General features: G+C 33.9%; 1 protein-coding gene across 7 annotated transcripts in view; it reads right to left on the minus strand.

Annotated features, from left to right (window-relative positions):
• The window catches only part of TBC1D5 (TBC1 domain family member 5), a 164,354-nt gene that overhangs the window by 51,583 nt on the left and 90,119 nt on the right, over positions 1-22,652 (minus strand). For 6 of the 7 annotated variants that reach the window (XM_076482280.1, XM_076482265.1, XM_076482309.1 and 3 more), the window contains 2 exons: positions 22,170-22,220; positions 16,270-16,339 (listed from right to left, as the gene is read on the minus strand). In XM_076482280.1, coding sequence (XP_076338395.1) covers positions 16,270-16,339; positions 22,170-22,220 — 121 coding nt within the window. The remainder of the gene's footprint in view (positions 1-16,269; positions 16,340-22,169; positions 22,221-22,652) is intronic. The other variant, XM_076482319.1, reaches the window with a different exon arrangement.

Consider the following 22,652-nt stretch of genomic DNA (forward strand, 5'->3'; position numbering starts at 1 on the left):
AAAATGTGGGGAAAGCTAAGATAGATTTGCTAAAAGATAAGAGTAGCTAGGGAGCAACTGACCATTCAAGGCCAGACAACTCCAGTCCAAAGCCAAGTGCATCATGATTACTACTTCTGACCTGTGGTAGGAGGTGGTTCCACCTGTTGTCACCTCAAGCTGAGTAGAATGGAATTACATACACATCAAACTAATCTACTAAATGAGACATGTGTGAAAATCTACAACCACCTATTCATCCAGGAACCCAATATTTGAATGAGGGTAAGAAAGGAAGTGCCAATGTGGCAGTTCACATCAAGCTAAATCCAATCTTACTGAAACTCCTCAGTTAGGAGAAAATCTTTAAGTTGAAACACTAGAGGAAGAGCCTTTGCCCCAAGCAATATTATCCTCCAGACAGAAATGCACAAAAGTTGGACATGTGTGAAAAACATGAACCTCTGGGACTCATTGCACAGAGGTGGAGAATATGAGGCAAAACTATGGAGTGACAATGCAGAATCACAACCAACACATGTTGCTTGGTCCAGCTCTAGTCCAAAACCACTAACTGAGAACTATCATCCAGGTGATGGTAAGAGAAGGGGTCTCAACTGAAAAGGTGAACTACAGTGTGACTAATGTATTCTAAAGCATCATCATCATCCAGGTAGAATCATACAAAAGTTGGAGCATAACATCAACCTTCAGATTGGAAGTGGATTATTTCAGAAAAATACACACAACCTCACCCTCTCAATATAACTACACAAAGGCTGGGCAAAGCATCAAACTGTGGGACCCACTGCTAGAAGGTGGAGAATATGCATTTGGAAATTTGCACATCATCACTCAGATAAGACTATACAAAAGCTGAGGCGCAACACTAACGTCTATGTCCCACTGAATGTAAGTGGTTCTTATCTACATCATATAGGCAACCTCATCCTCTGGAAAGAAATGAACAGAAGATGTGACCAACATCAGCCTCTGGGACCTGTTGTATGTAGGTGGAGCATATGATTAGAGGGTCACATGTCACCTACACTAGCAAGCAACTACTGCCCTACTCTCTACTGAATGGAAATGATCACATTCAGAAGGATACCTACATGGTCCACCATCCCAACAACTCAGAACTGGAAGGTTACAAGGATTTTCATACTCCACTAGAATAACAATGGTGATAAAATATGGAAGAGAATCTGGAGGAATGCCACCACTAAAAACAGTACAACAGGTCACCATGAAACCTATAATGAAAAGCAGACTATCCCTGGTTTATTCAATTGAAGGAATGGCAGGAATGGACAGCTAACCTCTTCTGTTTTACCTATGCAAATTCCTGAGTTTACTACAGTCCAGAACGGGCATATTAATGAAGCAAATGTATCACAATAAAAAAAACCTTATAATGATCTTGCAGAACACCCCATCTCAACAATGTGCATTATTTGCAATATAATTTCATCTTGGCCATACAGTACAGAGTTGAGACATTGGAAGTATACACGGACAAGCAATACTTTTTACTGAGAAGGATCTGAATCCTGAAAGGGATGTGCCCCTGGTGGGAAAATATATATAGAAAAGAAAACCTACCTAACCACAGGCATACCAAAGTTTAAAAGATGGAAACATGCAAAAGGCAGTACATTAACACAACACAGAAGAAACAACTACCCAATGAAGATAGTGGAAAATGAATGTATGAGTAGGCCACATGCCTGACTTAAGTTTCCTCCAACAGGCAATGGAGGTGAGATTCTAGGAAAAGAGAAGTTGCCTGATCTAAAGCAAAGACATGTGGAACAATATTCAGCAAGAAAGAGACAGCAAGAAAAAGATCAATTAAATCAGTTAATGATCCCAAAGTATATAAGTAGAAGAAGAGAGGTCACATATAGATAAATGGTGCAAGAAAATGAAAAGGTATAAACAGGAACATCTAAAAGAGGTCATGCAGGCAATGAAACAATGAAGGGTGCATTACTCAACACAGAATGTATCTGGAACAGATCAGGAATAAATGTAGGAAATGGAAGGGAAAAAAAACTGTGACAAAAAAGGAGAGCTTTCCTGAACTGCCAAAGTGTAAAGTTCAAAATATTGATTCAAAAGAACAATATGACAAGGAGATCAACAAATTTGAAAGGAACACGTATGGAATTAGCTGGTCTAGTCCTGACTAAGGAATTATACTATTAGGGCATGAAGATGATGAACCAAAGAGAGGCCACACTAGTGGAACTGTCATAACAAAGCAGGATGTGTTGGTATTGTACCAGTGAAAGAAAATGAGCCAAAGCACATCACACTACAAAGAGTTCCATGATCTTGAAATGGTAAGACATTACAATGTGAGATCATTGCCCAGAAGCCTCTTATTGATAGATCAACTCTCTTTAACTACAGAGAGAAACATATGTGATTCGAAGCAAATCTAAAAGAGGTGGAGTAAGTGGTACTTTTCTCAATGTGGTGTTCCTTGTTCAACTACCAATACAGATAGTCTGTAAGGGAAGGGAAAGGTTAACTGGGAAGTCCAAGAGATCCTAAGCAGTGTTCCTACGACCATGAAGAAACCTCTGAAGAGAACACACATTAACCCAACCGAGAGAAAAACGGGCTTCCACAGAAGCACAAGTCCTAAAAATGAAAGAACCTTTTGTTTAGAAATTGAGAAAACAGTAAACACATGGAGAACTGAAACACTATCAAAGAGAGAAGAAAGGGAGAAGGGTAGGCCCAAATGATGAGGGATATTGAAAAACACAACCAAATGGGTAAGGTACTGAATAGACAAAAACAAACTTCCCCAACTTTGGAATACAACCAACACATACCACTTCTATCAGCAGCAGATGTGTGTGTTGAGACTAGAGTTCAGAATGAGCTAAAAAGAACCAGTCATCCATGTAGTAATGTAAACACAACCCTAGAGCATGTGTAAGATGGGCAAAAGCCACAACCACCTCATAAAATAAATACAAGCTGAGGCAAGCTCAAAACATCAAACATGAAACTGCTGCACGACCATGTAGTGGACAAACCTAACATTTGGACTGATGAGAAAAATAAATACAGAGATAGGCATTTGAGATGTCTACCCTGGCCATTCATAGTTCTGGCAAAAAGAAATTTTTGAATGTGATAAAGAACTCCATGGGGAATTGGAGGAAAACCAGAAATTAGTTTAGGCAGGACACATGAGTCACAAGACAAAGGTCCAGAGAAGGTTGGCTGACCAGCTTAATAGTTTTCTGTAATACAAGTGTTAGCACAATCTCAGACAGGAAGCTGGATCTCAAAATATTGGTAAGAAAATCAGTACAGGATATAAAGGTGGAGGGGGAAAGCAAAAAAGAAAAATCTGTGGGCAAAACATGGATCACTTAAGAATCAGTAGTGAATAACTGCAACATGAGAACAAAGTTGGGTAAATGTGTCCCCACCATAAAGTCACTGTAACTGCTGACAATCAATAACCTGACTCTGAGACACACAGTAAAATTTTAAATCCATAAAAGTAGGAATTACTACAGAATGGAATGTTGCAGGATAAGAAACAGTTATGGGAGAGGTCATGGTATTAGAATTAGAAAAATTAGTAATCAAGAACTAAATTATTAAATGTGGACTTACAGTGTTCACATGTGATTCCAAAGAGCCAGGAAAATTTCCAGAATGAAACGGATGGTGAGAGGAAATCATTCAGAAGCCACAAAGATAAGAGGAAGGTAGATGAACCTGGGAAAAATAAGAATCTTTTTCAATACAATCCCAGTAACAAAACCATGTGCTAAAGAATATGGCTGAAGAGAGCAACAGCACCAAGAAGAAGGAAGGAGAAAAAGTGTATCCTCTGAAAAAATCCTCAGAGATTAGTGTAGAACCTCAGAAAGGAGGTGTATGTTGAACAAGTACTGTAGGATAGCTGTAGGGTAAGACAAAGGTGGGCAAAAGGGATTCCAACTGCTGGAACTTAAGAAAGGGTTGATAAGTTTGGAGATAACCTGAAGCATAAAGATCAGAAGACCATGAAGAACATGACAAATAGAAAGAAGAGACTAAGAGTGGAATGTTGGGGAAAGCATATGGAAAAGCACCTGTGTATCCTAAAGACCTTCAACAAAGGGAATCTACAGGTGCAGAAAGTGGGAGAGCCAATCTCCTCCAGACCATATCCTATCATTGCCTACAGAAACAAAACACCCCATTATTTGGTTTCTTATACCTATAAATATTGATATAAAAATCTGCCATTATTCTTCAAACAACCTAATATAATGAACATCTGTCATATATGTTTTAAAGAAACATTATATGTTACTCTGAACTGTTGTTTATCATTAGTTTTCTGTCTTACTGGTGGCTTGAATAAATAAAATATAAAAATGCTTTTTAGATAATGACCTTTAAAAGGTTAACAACTTTTTCCAGGTTGGGAGTTATAGTATCTCTAAACTGAATTTACTTAAGAATGTTAAGATCAGTCCATTTAATAACAGGAAATTTGATTAGAGCATTTTTATAGATTAATGCTAGAACCTCTGAATAATGATTCTGAGAAAGAAAAAAAAGAAACTAAAAAGTAATTTAAAAAGTGAGCAGATTTGAGTAATTTTAGTTAATATTTTTAACTAACAAGAAACTATTGATCAACTAATGTTATGAACATGACTAACCATTCTTATTCAAACATAGTTGAGGCCGTAATCTTGAGATACTATTTGGATTACCATTGAAGGTAACTTCTGTCAATATTCTTTCACAATATATAGTATCACTGTAAACTTTACTACGGACGTAACAGATGTTATATTGTAGAGAATAACAAAAAACAATGCAGCTAAAATGAAATTTATTTTTTTTCAGTTGTGTTATGTGAAACCTGCACGTATACAGAATAAATGCTATAGTATAACCAAAAGACAGAAGTATATAGTATAATCAAATACCATAGCACTTTATGATGCCTCTACATTTTTATAAAAATTAATGAAGTAATAAATAGTACATTTAATTACAATAATGTGTATAGAACTATGAGGCTTGGTCATTTTTTGTTATTCATGTAGTAAGTTCCAGAGTCTAGTCTTATGTGCATGCATATATGCCTCTGCCAGGTGAACAGTACAGATACATTTATATATGTAAAAATAGCTTGTTTGGGTTGAGAAAATTTTTTACGTAGAGGAGTGAACAACGTTTCGACCTTCTTCAGTCATCGTTAACTTTGTGAACCTGACGATGATTCTCATTTGTATATTTCTCTACAAGTGGGTTTTTTCGACATCACTGAGTACAGATATATTACTAGAAGGTTCTATGTTTATACAGTTTTATAAGAATTTGTTATTGAATGTATGAATAAGTGTGATTAATATAGTTTATATTTTTTTTCTCTGTGTAAGAGCAGTACAAATTGACATAGAAGGTAGTATTTCTGTACTTTGGCACAGTTTATCTTAACTGATGATAGTGTGTATAACTGGAAAAGAATCTACACAATATTAATCAAACTGAAGATGTTATCTAATCTTAGGGGACTTTTAAAAAAGTGAAAAAAATACAAGTATGTCCTGGAAAAGAACAAACCATCAATTTAAAAACATTAACTAGTAATTAATCATGAAACTAAGCCCTGATTAGGTAGTTTGAAAATGGTTAAATCAAATTTGTTTTGCTTATAGGAACCTCAGACTTTCTGGATGAGCACAATAATAGTAATTTTCTGAAAAATGTCAAAGTTTTTAGCATGTTTAACATTATAATCAAGAAACATTTGAATGGGGTGTGAATGCAGTCGCTAGCTGATAATGTCAAATACAACATTTTGAAGTTTCGAAAAAGAATGCAAAATACTACTTAATTTATTGGTTTGTATTGTACATATAATAGATAAAAAAACAAGTAACAATGATTTTCTGATTTGTCTCAGCAATCGCAGGTAAAGGTGAAACTCCAAGATGATAAACTTCTTCACAGAGAAAAACTATCTCTGAGAAAAGAAGATCACAAAGAAGCAAGACAAAGATTAGAAAAAGAGGTAATCCTATAAAACTATTGAGAACAATAAATGTGTTAGGACTTCAGAAAAGGTGGAAAACAAAGTAAACAGGGATGATGAGCAGCCTCAGCTCAAGATGGCAATAAGTTTTCCTACAAACTTTATCTCAAAGTGGAGATTCCAAATGTAAGTCTCTGAAATAAGACTAAGGTAGGCAAACTCCAGAAAGTAAAGCATCTTGACTCTTCAAATCCCAGAAACAAAGAAACTAAATAAACTGGAACACTATAAATGCATAAATCAAGGTCAAGGTGGAAAACAGATAGGCATCACTTTTACCAGTGAAGGATAGAAAGGTAAGAAAAAAATCAAAGTAACAGTAATATGAAGACAAACAGGTTGCAGATAAGAGACATACAAAGTAGGAGAAGATCCCCAAGCTGGAAGAAGAGATTCAAGGGATTGAAGCTCAAGGAAAGAAGTAGAATCTGGATCATATGCAACAGAATAATATTCTCAAAACTGGAAGGATGAGAGAGAGGAGGGAGAAAGAGTAGATAAGCCAAAATTTCTTGATTACTGCAATAGTAAAGTAGCCTGAAATTCAACAAAAGCAGATGCAGAAAGTAAAGCACATCCTATATTTGTGTAATCAAAGCAGCAAAGGATGAAGGTGGGAATGGCTTATCTAAATTGTTAAACATTGCAGGCCTAGTTGAAATGATAAAGCCAAAGGTCTAGAACCTGAAACTTTGATGAATAAGATACAATGAAACTGACTACCTGGTGCACACTGGTGGCAATATCACTGGCCATCACAGTACCTCCAACTGAAACAGTAGAGAATTGACTTCTGTCAAAGATGTTAAGTAAACAGATATGTAAATTCATGGTTGAGACAATCTGTTAATTAAATATGTAATTATGCGTGAGTAAAATCAAAAAACAAGTGAAAAATAAATTGTACAGGATTTTTAACTCAAAAATAAAGTTACAAGCACAATATAAAATTCCTACAATTCCAAAATTAAGTGCCAAAGAAAGAAAATGCTAGTGGTAAAATACAATATGCTTAAGAGATGTACTTTACATGAAGGGCAAATTCTAATGCTGACTACATAATATTACTGGTGCAGTACTTATTAATACAAGTAGGGGTGAGAGTTTAATTGAAAAACTTGACTTATGTGAAAGAAGTTTTAGCAGTGACACAAGGTAATAGCTCTGTTTTGTTGAGATGTAACTATCATTTCTGAACTAGCATTCATTATACCTTTAGATTTGAAACAGAAACACCCACAGATGACTGAGCAATAATGACACAAATACATAGCAACAAAAATTCCTTGAATACTAGGGAAACACTATTGGAATAAAATTTTCAAAACCAGCAGCAAAATTTATATAAAAATAAAAATGTTAAGAGAAGTAATAACTGAATTAATGTTAGCTTCTGATCAAAGCAAGCTACCTGTATAGTTCAGAACTAAAGATATATTCAATAATAAAGTATTATTTATATGGATTGGAATTGCACTGTTTTTGACTTTTAAGCAACTATCTCAAGAGGTTTAACAAACCCAGGGCATGTACATTTATCCTGTACTAAGTTAACAATGGAGAATAACCATGATCATTATAATGAGAATGAAGTTATTATAGTGTACAATAATAATATAAGGAAATAATAACTGAAAGTTAACATATGTTTCTAAACTCTGTGTGCTCATGTACAAACTACTATCTGTGGTTATTGAATATGTATATGACTGTTTTATGTATGCATTATAATTTATTTTGTGAATTAATATTTAACGATAATTTAGTTTCATGACAGCAGTGTGGAAGATTGATTGTTTTAAAAGTTTTAGGTATGACATATTTTTATGTAACTATGTGAGCCATATTTTGTGTTTGCAATTACATTGTTATCTAGACTTTACTAATATTTTTGAATCATGGTCCTCAAACCTTTGCTATTTTTTCTTGTTACCTTAAAGAGTTCCAGGTCCCACTTAATAATGTATAAATATAAGCAATAAGTTGAGAACAAATCAATAAGAAATACACAGTAAAGTGAAGCTGAGTGCAGTTCGGTCAGAAAATTAGACAATGAAAAACAATGTGAAGTTAGCTATTGTGTGAGCAATTAGCTTTAATAGTTGATATTTTAAAGAGCTTCACAGTTTAACAGAGATAAGACAAAATCAAGGGGTTATCTAAAGTAACTGAACCCATGCGTGTGGACTCTAATGAAAGGAGACATTTATTTGAAGTTTAGGATACAACTGTGATAACCCGTGGATTAAGATAAGTGAATTACTCACTGATTTGTATTGTGAGCAAATATGATAATGAAAAATAATTCATTTTATCATTTGGATTTTAAAGTAAGTGAATCAATCTCTGTGGACTTTTGAGAAGGAAAGAGAACTATATAGAGTTTTAGATACAACTGTGATATTCCATATGTAAAGAATTTTTGTGCATACCTTTACTTGTTTTGAATGTATTAGTTTAAAACATGTGGATGTGTGTTGTCTTGTTACTGTTTGAATCCATTACCAACAAGTCTCAGACACCTACTGCAGATGAATCCTTAGCTCACATATACACAAAACCTTAACGTTGGTCAAAGTTTCACTTGTTTAGATCAGCTTAGTAAATTTAAACTAGTTCTAAATGCATGAACAAAATAAGCCAACAATGTAAAATAATCTCATATAACCAAATTTAATTAAAATTAGTTATAAAAAATATCATGATAAATACTGTTAATATAAGTAATCTTACAAAAAGGTAGGAGTAGATTAACTTATTACAATAGCCACTTTAATTATGGATAATGTGGAACAGACCACCAAGCTACAAACTCTAGTTGAAAATGGCCATTTCAAGAAGATCAACTCCAACCCAACAACTAAGACACATGCAGTCTATCTATAATTCACAAACAAGGCAGCCTTCTACAGAGATTCCACATCATCCTTGTTAGCTAGATACTCATAGATATAATATCACCATTAACCTACAAAACATCCTCACATGCTAAGAAATCAGTCCACTTTTTAGAGATTATAAAAACAATAACAATAGCCTTGCATGGTACAGTGACCAACTTCAAGATATACAATTTATTTATTAATATATCAATCACTGAAACACAACAACTTGAAAATAATTGAACTCTCAAGCAGCATATTCAACTGAAAATCTGTGTGATACCGATATCCACTACTTCTCTTTAAACATAGTTTATTTCTAACATGAAGATAGATATTACTAACAACAAAAAGAACTAGTCACAAACTCACTCATACCACCAATAGTAAATTTTTACACTGATGGAGTATTTCAAAGATAATGTTCTCAAAATACACACTCTAATACCCAGAATTTGGCTCATATATGTTGACAATGCATTTGTAATGTGGCCACACATTATAAACAAAATTCAAGTTTGCCTCAGCTCAAGATGGCAATAAGTTTTCCTACAAACTTTATCTCAAAGTGGAGATTCCAAATGTAAGTCTCTGAAATAAGACTAAGGTAGGCAAACTCCAGAAAGTAAAGCATCTTGACTCTTCAAATCCCAGAAACAAAGAAACTAAATAAACTGGAACACTATAAATGCATAAATCAAGGTCAAGGTGGAAAACAGATAGGCATCACTTTTACCAGTGAAGGATAGAAAGGTAAGAAAAAAATCAAAGTAACAGTAATATGAAGACAAACAGGTTGCAGATAAGAGACATACAAAGTAGGAGAAGATCCCCAAGCTGGAAGAAGAGATTCAAGGGATTGAAGCTCAAGGAAAGAAGTAGAATCTGGATCATATGCAACAGAATAATATTCTCAAAACTGGAAGGATGAGAGAGAGGAGGGAGAAAGAGTAGATAAGCCAAAATTTCTTGATTACTGCAATAGTAAAGTAGCCTGAAATTCAACAAAAGCAGATGCAGAAAGTAAACGCACATCCTATATTTGTGTAATCAAAGCAGCAAAGGATGAAGGTGGGAATGGCTTATCTAAATTGTTAAACATTGCAGGCCTAGTTGAAATGATAAAGCCAAAGGTCTAGAACCTGAAACTTTGATGAATAAGATACAATGAAACTGACTACCTGGTGCACACTGGTGGCAATATCACTGGCCATCAAAGTACCTCCAACTGAAACAGTAGAGAAATTGACTTCTGTCAAAGATGTTAAGTAAACAGATATGTAAATTCATGGTTGAGACAATCTGTTAATTAAATATGTAATTGTACGTGAGTAAAAATCAAAAAACAAGTGAAAAATAAATTGTACAGGATTTTTAACTCAAAAATAAAGTTACAAGCACAATATAAAATTCCTACAATTCCAAAATTAAGTGCCAAAGAAAGAAAATGCTAGTGGTAAAATACAATATGCTTAAGAGATGTACTTTACATGAAGGGCAAATTCTAATGCTGACTACATAATATTACTGGTGCAGTACTTATTAATACAAGTAGGGGTGAGAGTTTAATTGAAAAACTTGACTTATGTGAAAGAAGTTTTAGCAGTGACACAAGGTAATAGCTCTGTTTTGTTGAGATGTAACTATCATTTCTGAACTAGCATTCATTATACCTTTAGATTTGAAACAGAAACACCCACAGATGACTGAGCAATAATGACACAAATACATAGCAACAAAAATTCCTTGAATACTAGGGAAACACTATTGGAATAAAATTTTCAAAACCAGCAGCAAAATTTATATAAAAATAAAAATGTTAAGAGAAGTAATAACTGAATTAATGTTAGCTTCTGATCAAAGCAAGCTACCTGTATAGTTCAGAACTAAAGATATATTCAATAATAAAGTATTATTTATATGGATTGGAATTGCACTGTTTTTGACTTTTAAGCAACTATCTCAAGAGGTTTAACAAACCCAGGGCATGTACATTTATCCTGTACTAAGTTAACAATGGAGAATAACCATGATCATTATAATGAGAATGAAGTTATTATAGTGTACAATAATAATATAAGGAAATAATAACTGAAAGTTAACATATGTTTCTAAACTCTGTGTGCTCATGTACAAACTACTATCTGTGGTTATTGAATATGTATATGACTGTTTTATGTATGCATTATAATTTATTTTGTGAATTAATATTTAACGATAATTTAGTTTCATGACAGCAGTGTGGAAGATTGATTGTTTTAAAAGTTTTAGGTATGACATATTTTTATGTAACTATGTGAGCCATATTTTGTGTTTGCAATTACATTGTTATCTAGACTTTACTAATATTTTTGAATCATGGTCCTCAAACCTTTGCTATTTTTTCTTGTTACCTTAAAGAGTTCCAGGTCCCACTTAATAATGTATAAATATAAGCAATAAGTTGAGAACAAATCAATAAGAAATACACAGTAAAGTGAAGCTGAGTGCAGTTCGGTCAGAAAATTAGACAATGAAAAACAATGTGAAGTTAGCTATTGTGTGAGCAATTAGCTTTAATAGTTGATATTTTAAAGAGCTTCACAGTTTAACAGAGATAAGACAAAATCAAGGGGTTATCTAAAGTAACTGAACCCATACGTGTGGACTCTAATGAAAGGAGACATTTATTTGAAGTTTAGGATACAACTGTGATAACCCGTGGATTAAGATAAGTGAATTACTCACTGATTTGTATTGTGAGCAAATATGATAATGAAAAATAATTCATTTTATCATTTGGATTTTAAAGTAAGTGAATCAATCTCTGTGGACTTTTGAGAAGGAAAGAGAACTATATAGAGTTTTAGATACAACTGTGATATTCCATATGTAAAGAATTTTTGTGCATACCTTTACTTGTTTTGAATGTATTAGTTTAAAACATGTGGATGTGTGTTGTCTTGTTACTGTTTGAATCCATTACCAACAAGTCTCAGACACCTACTGCAGATGAATCCTTAGCTCACATATACACAAAACCTTAACGTTGGTCAAAGTTTCACTTGTTTAGATCAGCTTAGTAAATTTAAACTAGTTCTAAATGCATGAACAAAATAAGCCAACAATGTAAAATAATCTCATATAACCAAATTTAATTAAAATTAGTTATAAAAAATATCATGATAAATACTGTTAATATAAGTAATCTTACAAAAAGGTAGGAGTAGATTAACTTATTACAATAGCCACTTTAATTATGGATAATGTGGAACAGACCACCAAGCTACAAACTCTAGTTGAAAATGGCCATTTCAAGAAGATCAACTCCAACCCAACAACTAAGACACATGCAGTCTATCTATAATTCACAAACAAGGCAGCCTTCTACAGAGATTCCACATCATCCTTGTTAGCTAGATACTCATAGATATAATATCACCATTAACCTACAAAACATCCTCACATGCTAAGAAATCAGTCCACTTTTTAGAGATTATAAAAACAATAACAATAGCCTTGCATGGTACAGTGACCAACTTCAAGATATACAATTTATTTATTAATATATCAATCACTGAAACACAACAACTTGAAAATAATTGAACTCTCAAGCAGCATATTCAACTGAAAATCTGTGTGATACTGATATCCACTACTTCTCTTTAAACATAGTTTATTTCTAACATGAAGATAGATATTACTAACAACAAAAAGAACTAGTCACAAACTCACTCATACCACCAATAGTAAATTTTTACACTGATGGAGTATTTCAAAGATAATGTTCTCAAAATACACACTCTAATACCCAGAATTTGGCTCATATATGTTGACAATGCATTTGTAATGTGGCCACACATTATAAACAAAATTCAAGTTCACAAACCATTTGATTATACAAAATACAATGATACAACCATAATAAAAACAGAAAGAAAAGATGAAACTCCCATTCTTGAATAAAATAGTTACAAAGACACACAATCATATATCATCAGAGTTTACAGAAAACTAACAAATACCTTGATTAAACCACCCAGCAGCGTAAAACCAGGATTTACAGATTGTCTAGTCATATGAGCAAACAAGATTGGAAATACTGAAGACATCAAAAAAGGCAGAAAAAATACACTTCTACAACCATCCATAATAATGGATGTTCTTATCTTTCCTGAAACTTTGCAAGTAATTAGTTGCTTAAAAATACATAAAAAAATAAATTCTCACCTAAACACACTACATAACATACACCATATGTAACAGAAAAATTGTATACAAAATACAGTAAATACTTAAAAATTAAGATTTCATACTAAATTTACAAAATGAACCTTCACTTAACAGAAACACTGAGACAAAATTAACCAAAAAGATGTTTGTATGATCAGGCACATAATATGTACAGAAACAAACAAGGAAATATCCATCACATATGACAAGTAAACCAATTAACACTATATTCATGAAAACTCTTTAAATCTGCATAGCTACAATTTCTAGATTTTCATCAACAGACTATAAGAATAATTTAAACACATTAAACTATTAACATTACTGGCTGAATTAACACGATTACATATGATAGTATAATGTGTGGAAAACATTAGTGAATGAAATATACACTCATAAAAGATGCAAAATATACATATATACATGCAGACTTCTGATGAGCCTAAGCGATGTCAGGTTTTTAACCACTCTCTGTAAGCCTACTATATTTGGTTTCAGGCCGTGGTCCTCTTCTGTAAGATAAACACTCAGGCTTTTTGGGATTTGCATCAGAAACTCCATCAGAAGTCCTAAAGTTCTTAACTTATTAGTTTAGTAGTAGAGCTTCAAAGAAATGCTTAAGAGCATTTCTATATTCTTCCACTTAACCCTTAAAGAGCAGAAATGTTGTAGGTAGAAGAATCAATTGATGATAATTGCTGTTTAAGGGTTAACAACCAAGCATATTGAAACTTTAAGCTTTCTTCAGCTTGTAGTCATAATGAAGGTGAATCCATATTTTATGTTATCTATGTATAAAATATCTTGCTCATGGAGAAGGGACAAATTTTCTAAAAATTCTTCTTCTTGCAACTGCAACAGTCTTATCACATGTTGATGCCTTTGATTCTGCCAAAGTCAAGAATGAGGATCAACAATCACATAAGGAAGGAATTGCAAGGTGGATCATACACTAGTATGACTTCAGAGGTCCCAGGACTTCTCAGAAACAAGATAAATATCTCATCCCCTCCTTCATCTTCAGAGAATGAAATATTTTGGTAAATAAGAAGAGACAAAAAAAAGTCTATGTTCATTGCAAGTTGAGGTGGAGTAATTGCTGCATCTTTGAACTAAACATTTAACTGTACTTTGACAAAGCCTTCCAGCTGAATGGTAAAGTTTAAATATTTTACGATAATGACAAAGTTATGACATCTCATCCAAACAACAAATGCCCAAATTGGCAATGGAAAAGTAAACTGGTCAATTTAAACAATAACTAAAGCTGGCAAATTAAACAAATGTGTAAACACTTGCTTAACAAACGTATGGTAGTTCAGAAGTAACTTTTCAGCAGAATAGTAAACTTGTCTGGTTTAGACACAATTGCACTTTAGCATTTTCCTAGAAATGCCAAGGGAAAGTTGACCAATACAAAAGTAAGTTACAGAAGTGACATGTAACACATTAATAAAACTATCATACATCTATAAGTTACCAACATGCAGCAGTATAAGAATGTTTCATGCAGCAAAGAGGTTTTGTGACAGCCAACATTCCATTCATGTCTTGATGGGTAACTGATGATAAGGTTTATAGCTTTGAGCTAATCCTACCAAATGCTATTGTTGTTTATTGGATGCATTGATAAAACTGACTAGTCAGATACTGACTCCACAAGTAAACAGTGGTTAAGGCTTACTTCTTCCATAATTGCAAGATGTCTTCTGTGGTACATATTTTGTGGAAAAAGATAAGACTTTATCTGCAGCAAAAGTTCTTAGATGAAACAGAATACTGACTTCAAACAGTGCAGTACAACTGGTTTTATACAACACTACTTGAATGTAAATATGCAATATTACAATGTAAAAGTGATATCAACCACACTGCCTAACGGTGGTGTGAGGGTTAAAATAACATAAAAAGAAAGAAAAGCTGTGAATGAAAGAGAAAGATACATGTAATAATTCTGCATAAACTAAACCTTGGTGAAAAACCAGAACAGTAATCTGTATCATACATTGTGGTATTCCTCACAAAGGAACACAAAGGACTGAATTTGTCGATATAATAAAGATACTTGGCTAAGACACACACAAACACATATGGTAATCTAAAATTACTGATGCTCAATAAAGTTGAAAGCTGAATTCAAATTGAACAAAGTCTATGCTAGCTTGCATTGAAAATGATAAAAGCAAAAACACGACTCTACAAAACACAATTGGAAACAGATCACAAACAAAGAACCAAAAATTAAAACAAACATATCACTATTCAGCCAGGATGTTCTCAAATTGAACACAAATCTCTAGATAGACCTAAACCATACACAAATCTCCCATAGCTTGATCAATGACATGTAAAATTCGTAGAATATGGTTTTCTTCTTACTTCCATTACATTTTTAAACTAGTCTTAAACTAAGGAAGTATTAGCCACCAATACAACTATAATAGTTCATGGATAAGACAACATGAATTGCACCTACAACAGAAGCTAGATATCTAGAACCAAATTCAACAGGTTATATATATTTGCTTTTCAACAGATTCAGTAAGAAAATCTTGATAAAAGTACTGAAAACTTTAATATGTGCCAATTGCCTACCAGAACACCATCAGTATGTATAACCATAAAAAAATATTATGCAAAACAATAATAAAGATCAAAGTGTTCATAAAAATAGTAAAAACATTCAAATCTCAAGATGAAATAGTGTTTTCCATGAGTGAGTGAAACAAAAAATATACTAAAGAATTCATTTATTTCCACAGGCAAAGACATGATGTGTACACATACTTGTAACTAATGAAATATTGACTTTTACTATTGAATATAGGTGTAATTTTCCACCAAATAATTTGCCCTTTTAATTTTTTGGTATAGTGTAATTGATACAATTTGTACAAATAACTAATTTGCCTTACACTTAGGTCTGTATTGATTTACCTCATGACTTCTTTACAAATAAAGGGTAGCAGCTAGTGAATAATTAACCACTGCATGTTTTCTAAAAGAAGTTAAATGAGGCCAGTTATAAGATTCAGTTAGTAATAAGTAAAATCATTGAGATACTTATTTAATTACATAAATCATCTAGCTATACACAACAACCAATATTAAGAAACTCACCTTTACATAACGTTCTTCATTGGTCAGGTACCAAGCTTCAACTGTTTCCATCACTTGGCAAAACATAAAACTACAAGAATACAAATGGTAATCTTTACTATAATAAAATAAGCAATTCTTGGCATTCATCACACTGACATTCATAAATTATATTTATTACAAACATTACAATACATTTTCCTATGTATTTCCAATAATACCTCTGCTGACGCTACAGCTATTTCTCAATATCCATGGCTTTCACTCGTTGCTCATCTAAGCATTGAAAATGCTTGCTCCCAGTCTTTCATACCCCACTTGAATGCCTTAGGCAACTCCTGATTTGTAAACTTCTCTACCAACTTCAATGTGCTCTCTATCTATGTAATATGTATAAGTACCTCATCCAGATAATGTACTCACTTTTTTGAGACATAAGCCAGCTTTTAGTGGGGAAGTTGGGAAGGAAAGTGCCAGCTGAGGTAGGTATTACTGGATATACATTTTGAATTTATGAAAATGTTAACTTCCAAAACAAACTTACTGTCTGCTGATACTATAACTAGCTTCCTTACAGAAAGTATCTGCATATAACAGGAATGTACCAGGAGGAAAATGACATAATAGTGAGTGATCCACATGGCATTCAGAACAAGTATGTTCTTTACCTGGCACTTAGTTTCAATATCAAAAAAAGAAAATAATATGAGTAATCATCAGTATAAACCAACCCCAACCAGAGAGACAAGGTTCCATAACTTGAAGTTGAAATTAAGGGATTGTGGTACCCATATTCAATGTTGTTAGCTAGGGCTATTGGACTGCAATGTTATATATACTTTGATTTGATTCTAACCTGTAGCCACAGAATGATGTGTTTTACACCATTGGAATTATGATGAAAAAGTAAACCAAACCTAAGTGGACAAACTTTCTCCTCCACCTGAAGAAGTCCAAAAGGCAACACCCCAGATTCAGAGTGATGGGATTGTGCATGCCATATTCAACCAAATAAACAGAAGAATTCATCTGCTCTAAAATTATGAACATTCATTCTCACTCTTCCACCAAGTGGACAAGGAGTATTCTGTTTGCTTTTGGAATTATGAAGAAGATGTAGAACCTGTGCTCAACCAAGGACATAGGATGGGACCACTTTCCCAGACAGATATACTAAATTAACATTGATCAAATAGGAGGACCATGCACTCACTAACCAAATCTTAACCTGGAATTATGAGTAGGCTCCCATGGAGGCTGATGCCAATTTTACTGACATTTGGGAAAAACATTCAAGAACCCTAATAGTATGACCCCAAACTTTGCCCTTTTTTTTCAAGAGTGGAGGAGTACATTCAACCACTTTGTAGGAAAAAAAAAACCTCTGTCACTCCAGGGACTGAAAACTAGGGGTGGTAAGGATTCCTGAGCTTCACTAGTAGAGTTTGGGGGTGTAAATCATGTTGAGGAGACATGAGGAACAGCGAAGTAATCCAGATTTATTCATCCTGAACATCAGCAGGGAGGGGTAGGGCACCTTTTAGCTTCAATCATGACTGAGCATGAGTGACAGTCCATAAAAAGACAATAGCATCTAGTAGACAACTAGATGGTCTTATGGAACACCCAATTTCAACAGAGCCTTTTGCAACCTGTATTAATTATAGTGAAAGTGGTTGCTAGTATGTAATTAAGAACATAAAGCATACCTACCTGGACAATACCCAACACACAGTGGGATACAGTGAAAAATAAAAGGGCCCAGGAAATAAAAGAGTATACAAATGAAAAAAAATACTCACCTCTGACTAAAGTCTTACAAATGTGGTTAAAATAACTCACAGAAGAAAATACTGCCAGATCATGTAAGTAATGAAAAAGGAGAGTATTAGAAGTAGTCCACATACAAGCCCACACATATCTCCCAGAGGGCAACCCAACCAGGTGGCTAATGACATAGAGATATGATAAATGTGTTGAGATGTGACATGCAAAAGATTCCTTCCCTGTAATGATAATCCATTATAGGCTATGTAAATCAATTTACAAAGTCACCTTGTGAAAGTAATGGGAATATATGTATCCAAAAGAATTAATAATTGGTTCCTAATACCTCAAAATGAGTTAATATGACCCACATAACTCTTGAAGGCCTTGAAAAAACATAACAAACAATCAGGATCAGAGTGGTCTTGAAAGTGTAAAACGACTGGCAAATTGGTTGTTGAGAAGGATCTTTCTTTCTCCACCACAGTCAAAAGTATGATGTGCCAACACATGTAAAAACAACTGTAAAATACCAACTTGGTAATTGCAATGGTTGTTTGGGCCATAGAATATAAAACACTTTTAGCTGATCTGATAGAACTGGGAATTCAAAAATCTTCTGATATTTAGAATATTTAAAAACTATGGATAAGGATGCCTTACATAAAGGTATCGTAGACAAAGCAAACCCCTTTTCAAATACCCAAGTTAGTAACAGGATATGGTAGATAGTTTTGAATAAAAATGATTTAATTTCTCTAAATACACCACTGACAAACAATATTCCATTTCTGTTGATAAACGATAGTTATTGGCATGTGAAGAAATTTAGTTAAGTACAGAGAAACCTTAGAATTAAAGGACTGCATAACTTCCAACATGAAGATTGAGTTTTCAAACATCTTAGTGGAAAATGTGTGATTGAGGTTGTCTCAACAGAACTTCCCATGTGAAAGACGTAAAGCTTGACATTCCTGCAAATACTGACATAACAGGTATCATGCTTGAACTAGCCAATAAGGTACAATCAAGAGAACTTGACAGGAAGTAGAATGAACCATGGTGAGAATCTGCAGCAATAGCCAAACTGGAGAAAAGGCACACAGACTGAATGTATCTACTAGCAATGGTTAAGGATGAGGTACTGAAGACCAAAACAACTGCAGATGAAAATTCAACTGAGTCTCAAAGGTATGAATCTTTGCAGACCCAAACTGAGAGCAAATCCACTCTTAAAACCTCATGATGTAGCACCCATCTGTCTGAAGTATCCTTCTGAGTCAAGACAAATGATCTGCTATTAAAGTAAGCACTCCTGGATCATAATATGCTAAAAGGCTGATACAATGAGGATGAGCCCATAAGATAAGACCCAAGGTATGAAAATAAAGGTCCCAAAAATGTGTGCCTCTTTGTCAGGAAATCTAATATAAAATGGAATTGTCAAAATATATCACGACAATTTTTCCCGTCAAAAGAGACAGACATTGAACCATTGCCCAATGTACTGCAAGAAGTTTGAGAAAGATGATACAGAAGGTAGACTTCACATGTGTATAAGTACCCTGGAACTCCTTACCATGAAGATAAGCTCTCTATCCCTGAAGAGATGTATCTGTGAACAGCTGGATCTTAGGATGAGAAGGTGGAATGGGTACCATAATAATGGTTTTGCTCTGATTCAATCACCATTCACAATTAAGAATGTTGCTCCTAACTAACGAAATAGGATGATCCAAAGGATTGGAATGCATGGTCCATTGGTCATGCAGTGACCACTGAAGAGACCTCATATATGCTCATTCCAAAGCAATGAGAGTTTCAAGGGATGTCCATATCCTCAAAAGAGAAAGAGAATCATTCAGACAGCAGAAGAAGGAGACAGAAGCAAAAGCCTGATGGTTCTATCCATGGCTCAAAGCCTGAAAGGGGTTGGTTGAGCATGACCTAAGTGAGTATTGAAAAACACACCCAAATAGACATTACATCAGTCACAAAATAGATTTCTCCATTCTTATAAGGAAGCCTGATTTTGTGGCTTCTGAAAGGAGAATATGAGAGTGTTGTTCTATTAATTGATGGGATGGAGCCAGAAAAAGCCAGTCATCCATATAATGACGTGTGCACAAAACCAAGGAATGCACATGATGAGAAAAGCTCAAACAACTCATCAAGACCAAAAGAAATAGCCCAGAAAAGTAACACCTGACTCTTGGACACAAACCTAAAAAACCCCTGAGAAGATTCTTCTATGGGAATATAAACATATAAATATGGAATCAGCTTTCTCTGCTGTATTTTTCACCAAGACCTCTCTTATGGGCTGGGAATGTAGCTCTACTAACCATGGATCTATTCAAGGTAAAAAAGAAACAGGATGAACGAACAATAGTGAAGGCAATGTAAACTGAATGACCACCTTGAAATCAGGACCTAGAGTACCCATGGATCCTTGGTGAAAGAGCTCCAAACAACTAAAAAGTGATGTAGTCATGCTCCCCCACCCCAGGGATAGTCACCAACATTATCATCATTGGTCCATCAAATATTATTGAGAATACAGATGAGCTCTATTATAGGAATCATTAGACTTTGGAACCAAAGAAAGAGGTCGAGAAATACTCTGGACCAAGATTCCAAGTTTGGAGTCAGAAAGACAAGAAGTCAAAGTTGATAAAGAAGAATGTAAATGGGCAGAAAAGAGTTTCTCATAATTCCCTGAGAGCAGAAGATGGTAAGAGAACTTTTTTTTTGTTGTCCTGGATTGTCTGTTGTTAGGATTTACTAAGTACAGAATAAAAGAAGACAATATGATTAAGGTAGAGGTCAACAAAATCCCTAACTCATCCTCAGATTGCTGAAGGGAATATTAATAAGCTTCAGACACACTGGATTGAACAGAAGTTAAATACCTCAGAACCAATGTGAGTGTAAGACAAATAAAATAAAACTGTGATTTGTATAAAGTGATTACAGGTTCCAATCTAGACCCCACAGGTCAAAAAGGGGGTCCCTATCTATTGAGAAGTAAAGTAGGCCTCCTCCTGGCAATGATAATTCAAAGCAATCCCATCATGTAACTGAGCTGCAAATATCCAATGAATAAGCAGCAACATCAAGAGAAAGAGAAAAACCAAATAACCACTTGCTGTCCTTTCTGCTGACAAAGAAGGAACAGAGTTAAATGCAATATGAGAGATTCTCAAAACCTCACAAACACTAGTAACTAACTCAAGAAAAGGGGCTGGAGGTAGCTATTCAAAATGATCTTCTGTTAAAACTGAACTAGTAAAAGAAGGAGCCAGAAAAAGCAAGTCTAAATTCTCACAAGTCACTCCCAGGTCATTTGCAAAAGCTGATTCAGAACCATCCAGAGAGACACCCTCGGGTCCACGTGTATGTTTCCACCTTACAATGGATCATGTCATAGACGGCCTCAACTGAATATGACCCCTTCCTGCCTGTTGACAAACACCAAATAGATGGTGGAAAAGAAGTCTGGTTGACCTCTGTTGAAGAAATGTTAACTTTGGAAATCATACCCATTGGTGTTTTTGTTAAATAATGTACACTTATCAACAAAAAGATAACTGTAGAAACACCAACTACATTCGAAGTTGCAGTGTAAATTAGCACAACACTCCTGTTAATATAAACCCATGCAAAATTGTTGGTCAAGTAAAAGTGATTACATTATCAGGAGATACTCATATACAATATCTAAGTAGAGGACACATTGAGGCTGGTGGAGAAATTTACAAATTGTAATTTACCTAAGACATTCAAATGTGTTATAAAAGATTGGGAATTGGCATTGTCAATGCTTAGATCAGCAAAGAATGGAAATTATAGAGACAGAGAAAAAGCTATAATGTCAGCAGATGTTAAGTATGTATTAGAACATTAATATTAAAAACAATGTTTAAGTTTTCTGACAAATTTTTCATTCTAAAAATGGCATTAAAAATAGGAGAGAGAGAAAGAGAATCATGTGTCACTACTTCAAAAAAAATAATTCTAGAACAAATTATTAAAATTTAGGACAAAGTTTCCATTGTAGTTATCAAAATTTTTCTCAGATAATTTAAATATCCTTTCAGATGATATATAATATTAAAAAAAACATGCCAGAAAAGATATAGTTTTGCACTTACAAGGCATCATGCTCAGTAAACTGAGGGTTCAAAAGCTCTTTTATTTCTTCCCTTCATAGAATAAGAAAAAGGTGTTAAAAAAAGTGTAACTGAATGTTTTATAACAGTAGTTTTTCCTCTAAGCAATATTAACTTAAGCCAAACTCCTTATATTTTTATGTTAACAAAGGCTGGAGCAAATAATGCAAACATTTTATATATATAACATTAAACAAAACTCTGATTTCAGTTTCAATAGTATGCCATAAGTAATTATAATGAATTTAGTTTATCTCTACAATGAGCATTTACACATATCAACCATGTTGCATGATTTGTTTAACAATATTTGAAGATTGTACCATTGCATGTATTATCTTTGTAATATAATAATGCTTTTTTTTACTAACAAGTGAGATTTTAGAGAATTTTATCACATAAAAATTACGTTGTTTTAAAAAAGCAATTTTGTTGTATCCATACAACTTCAAACTTATTCAATTA

This window comes from Tachypleus tridentatus, chromosome 2, assembly GCF_004210375.1.
Source record: "Tachypleus tridentatus isolate NWPU-2018 chromosome 2, ASM421037v1, whole genome shotgun sequence".
Classification (NCBI taxonomy): Eukaryota; Metazoa; Arthropoda; class Merostomata; order Xiphosura; family Limulidae; genus Tachypleus; species Tachypleus tridentatus.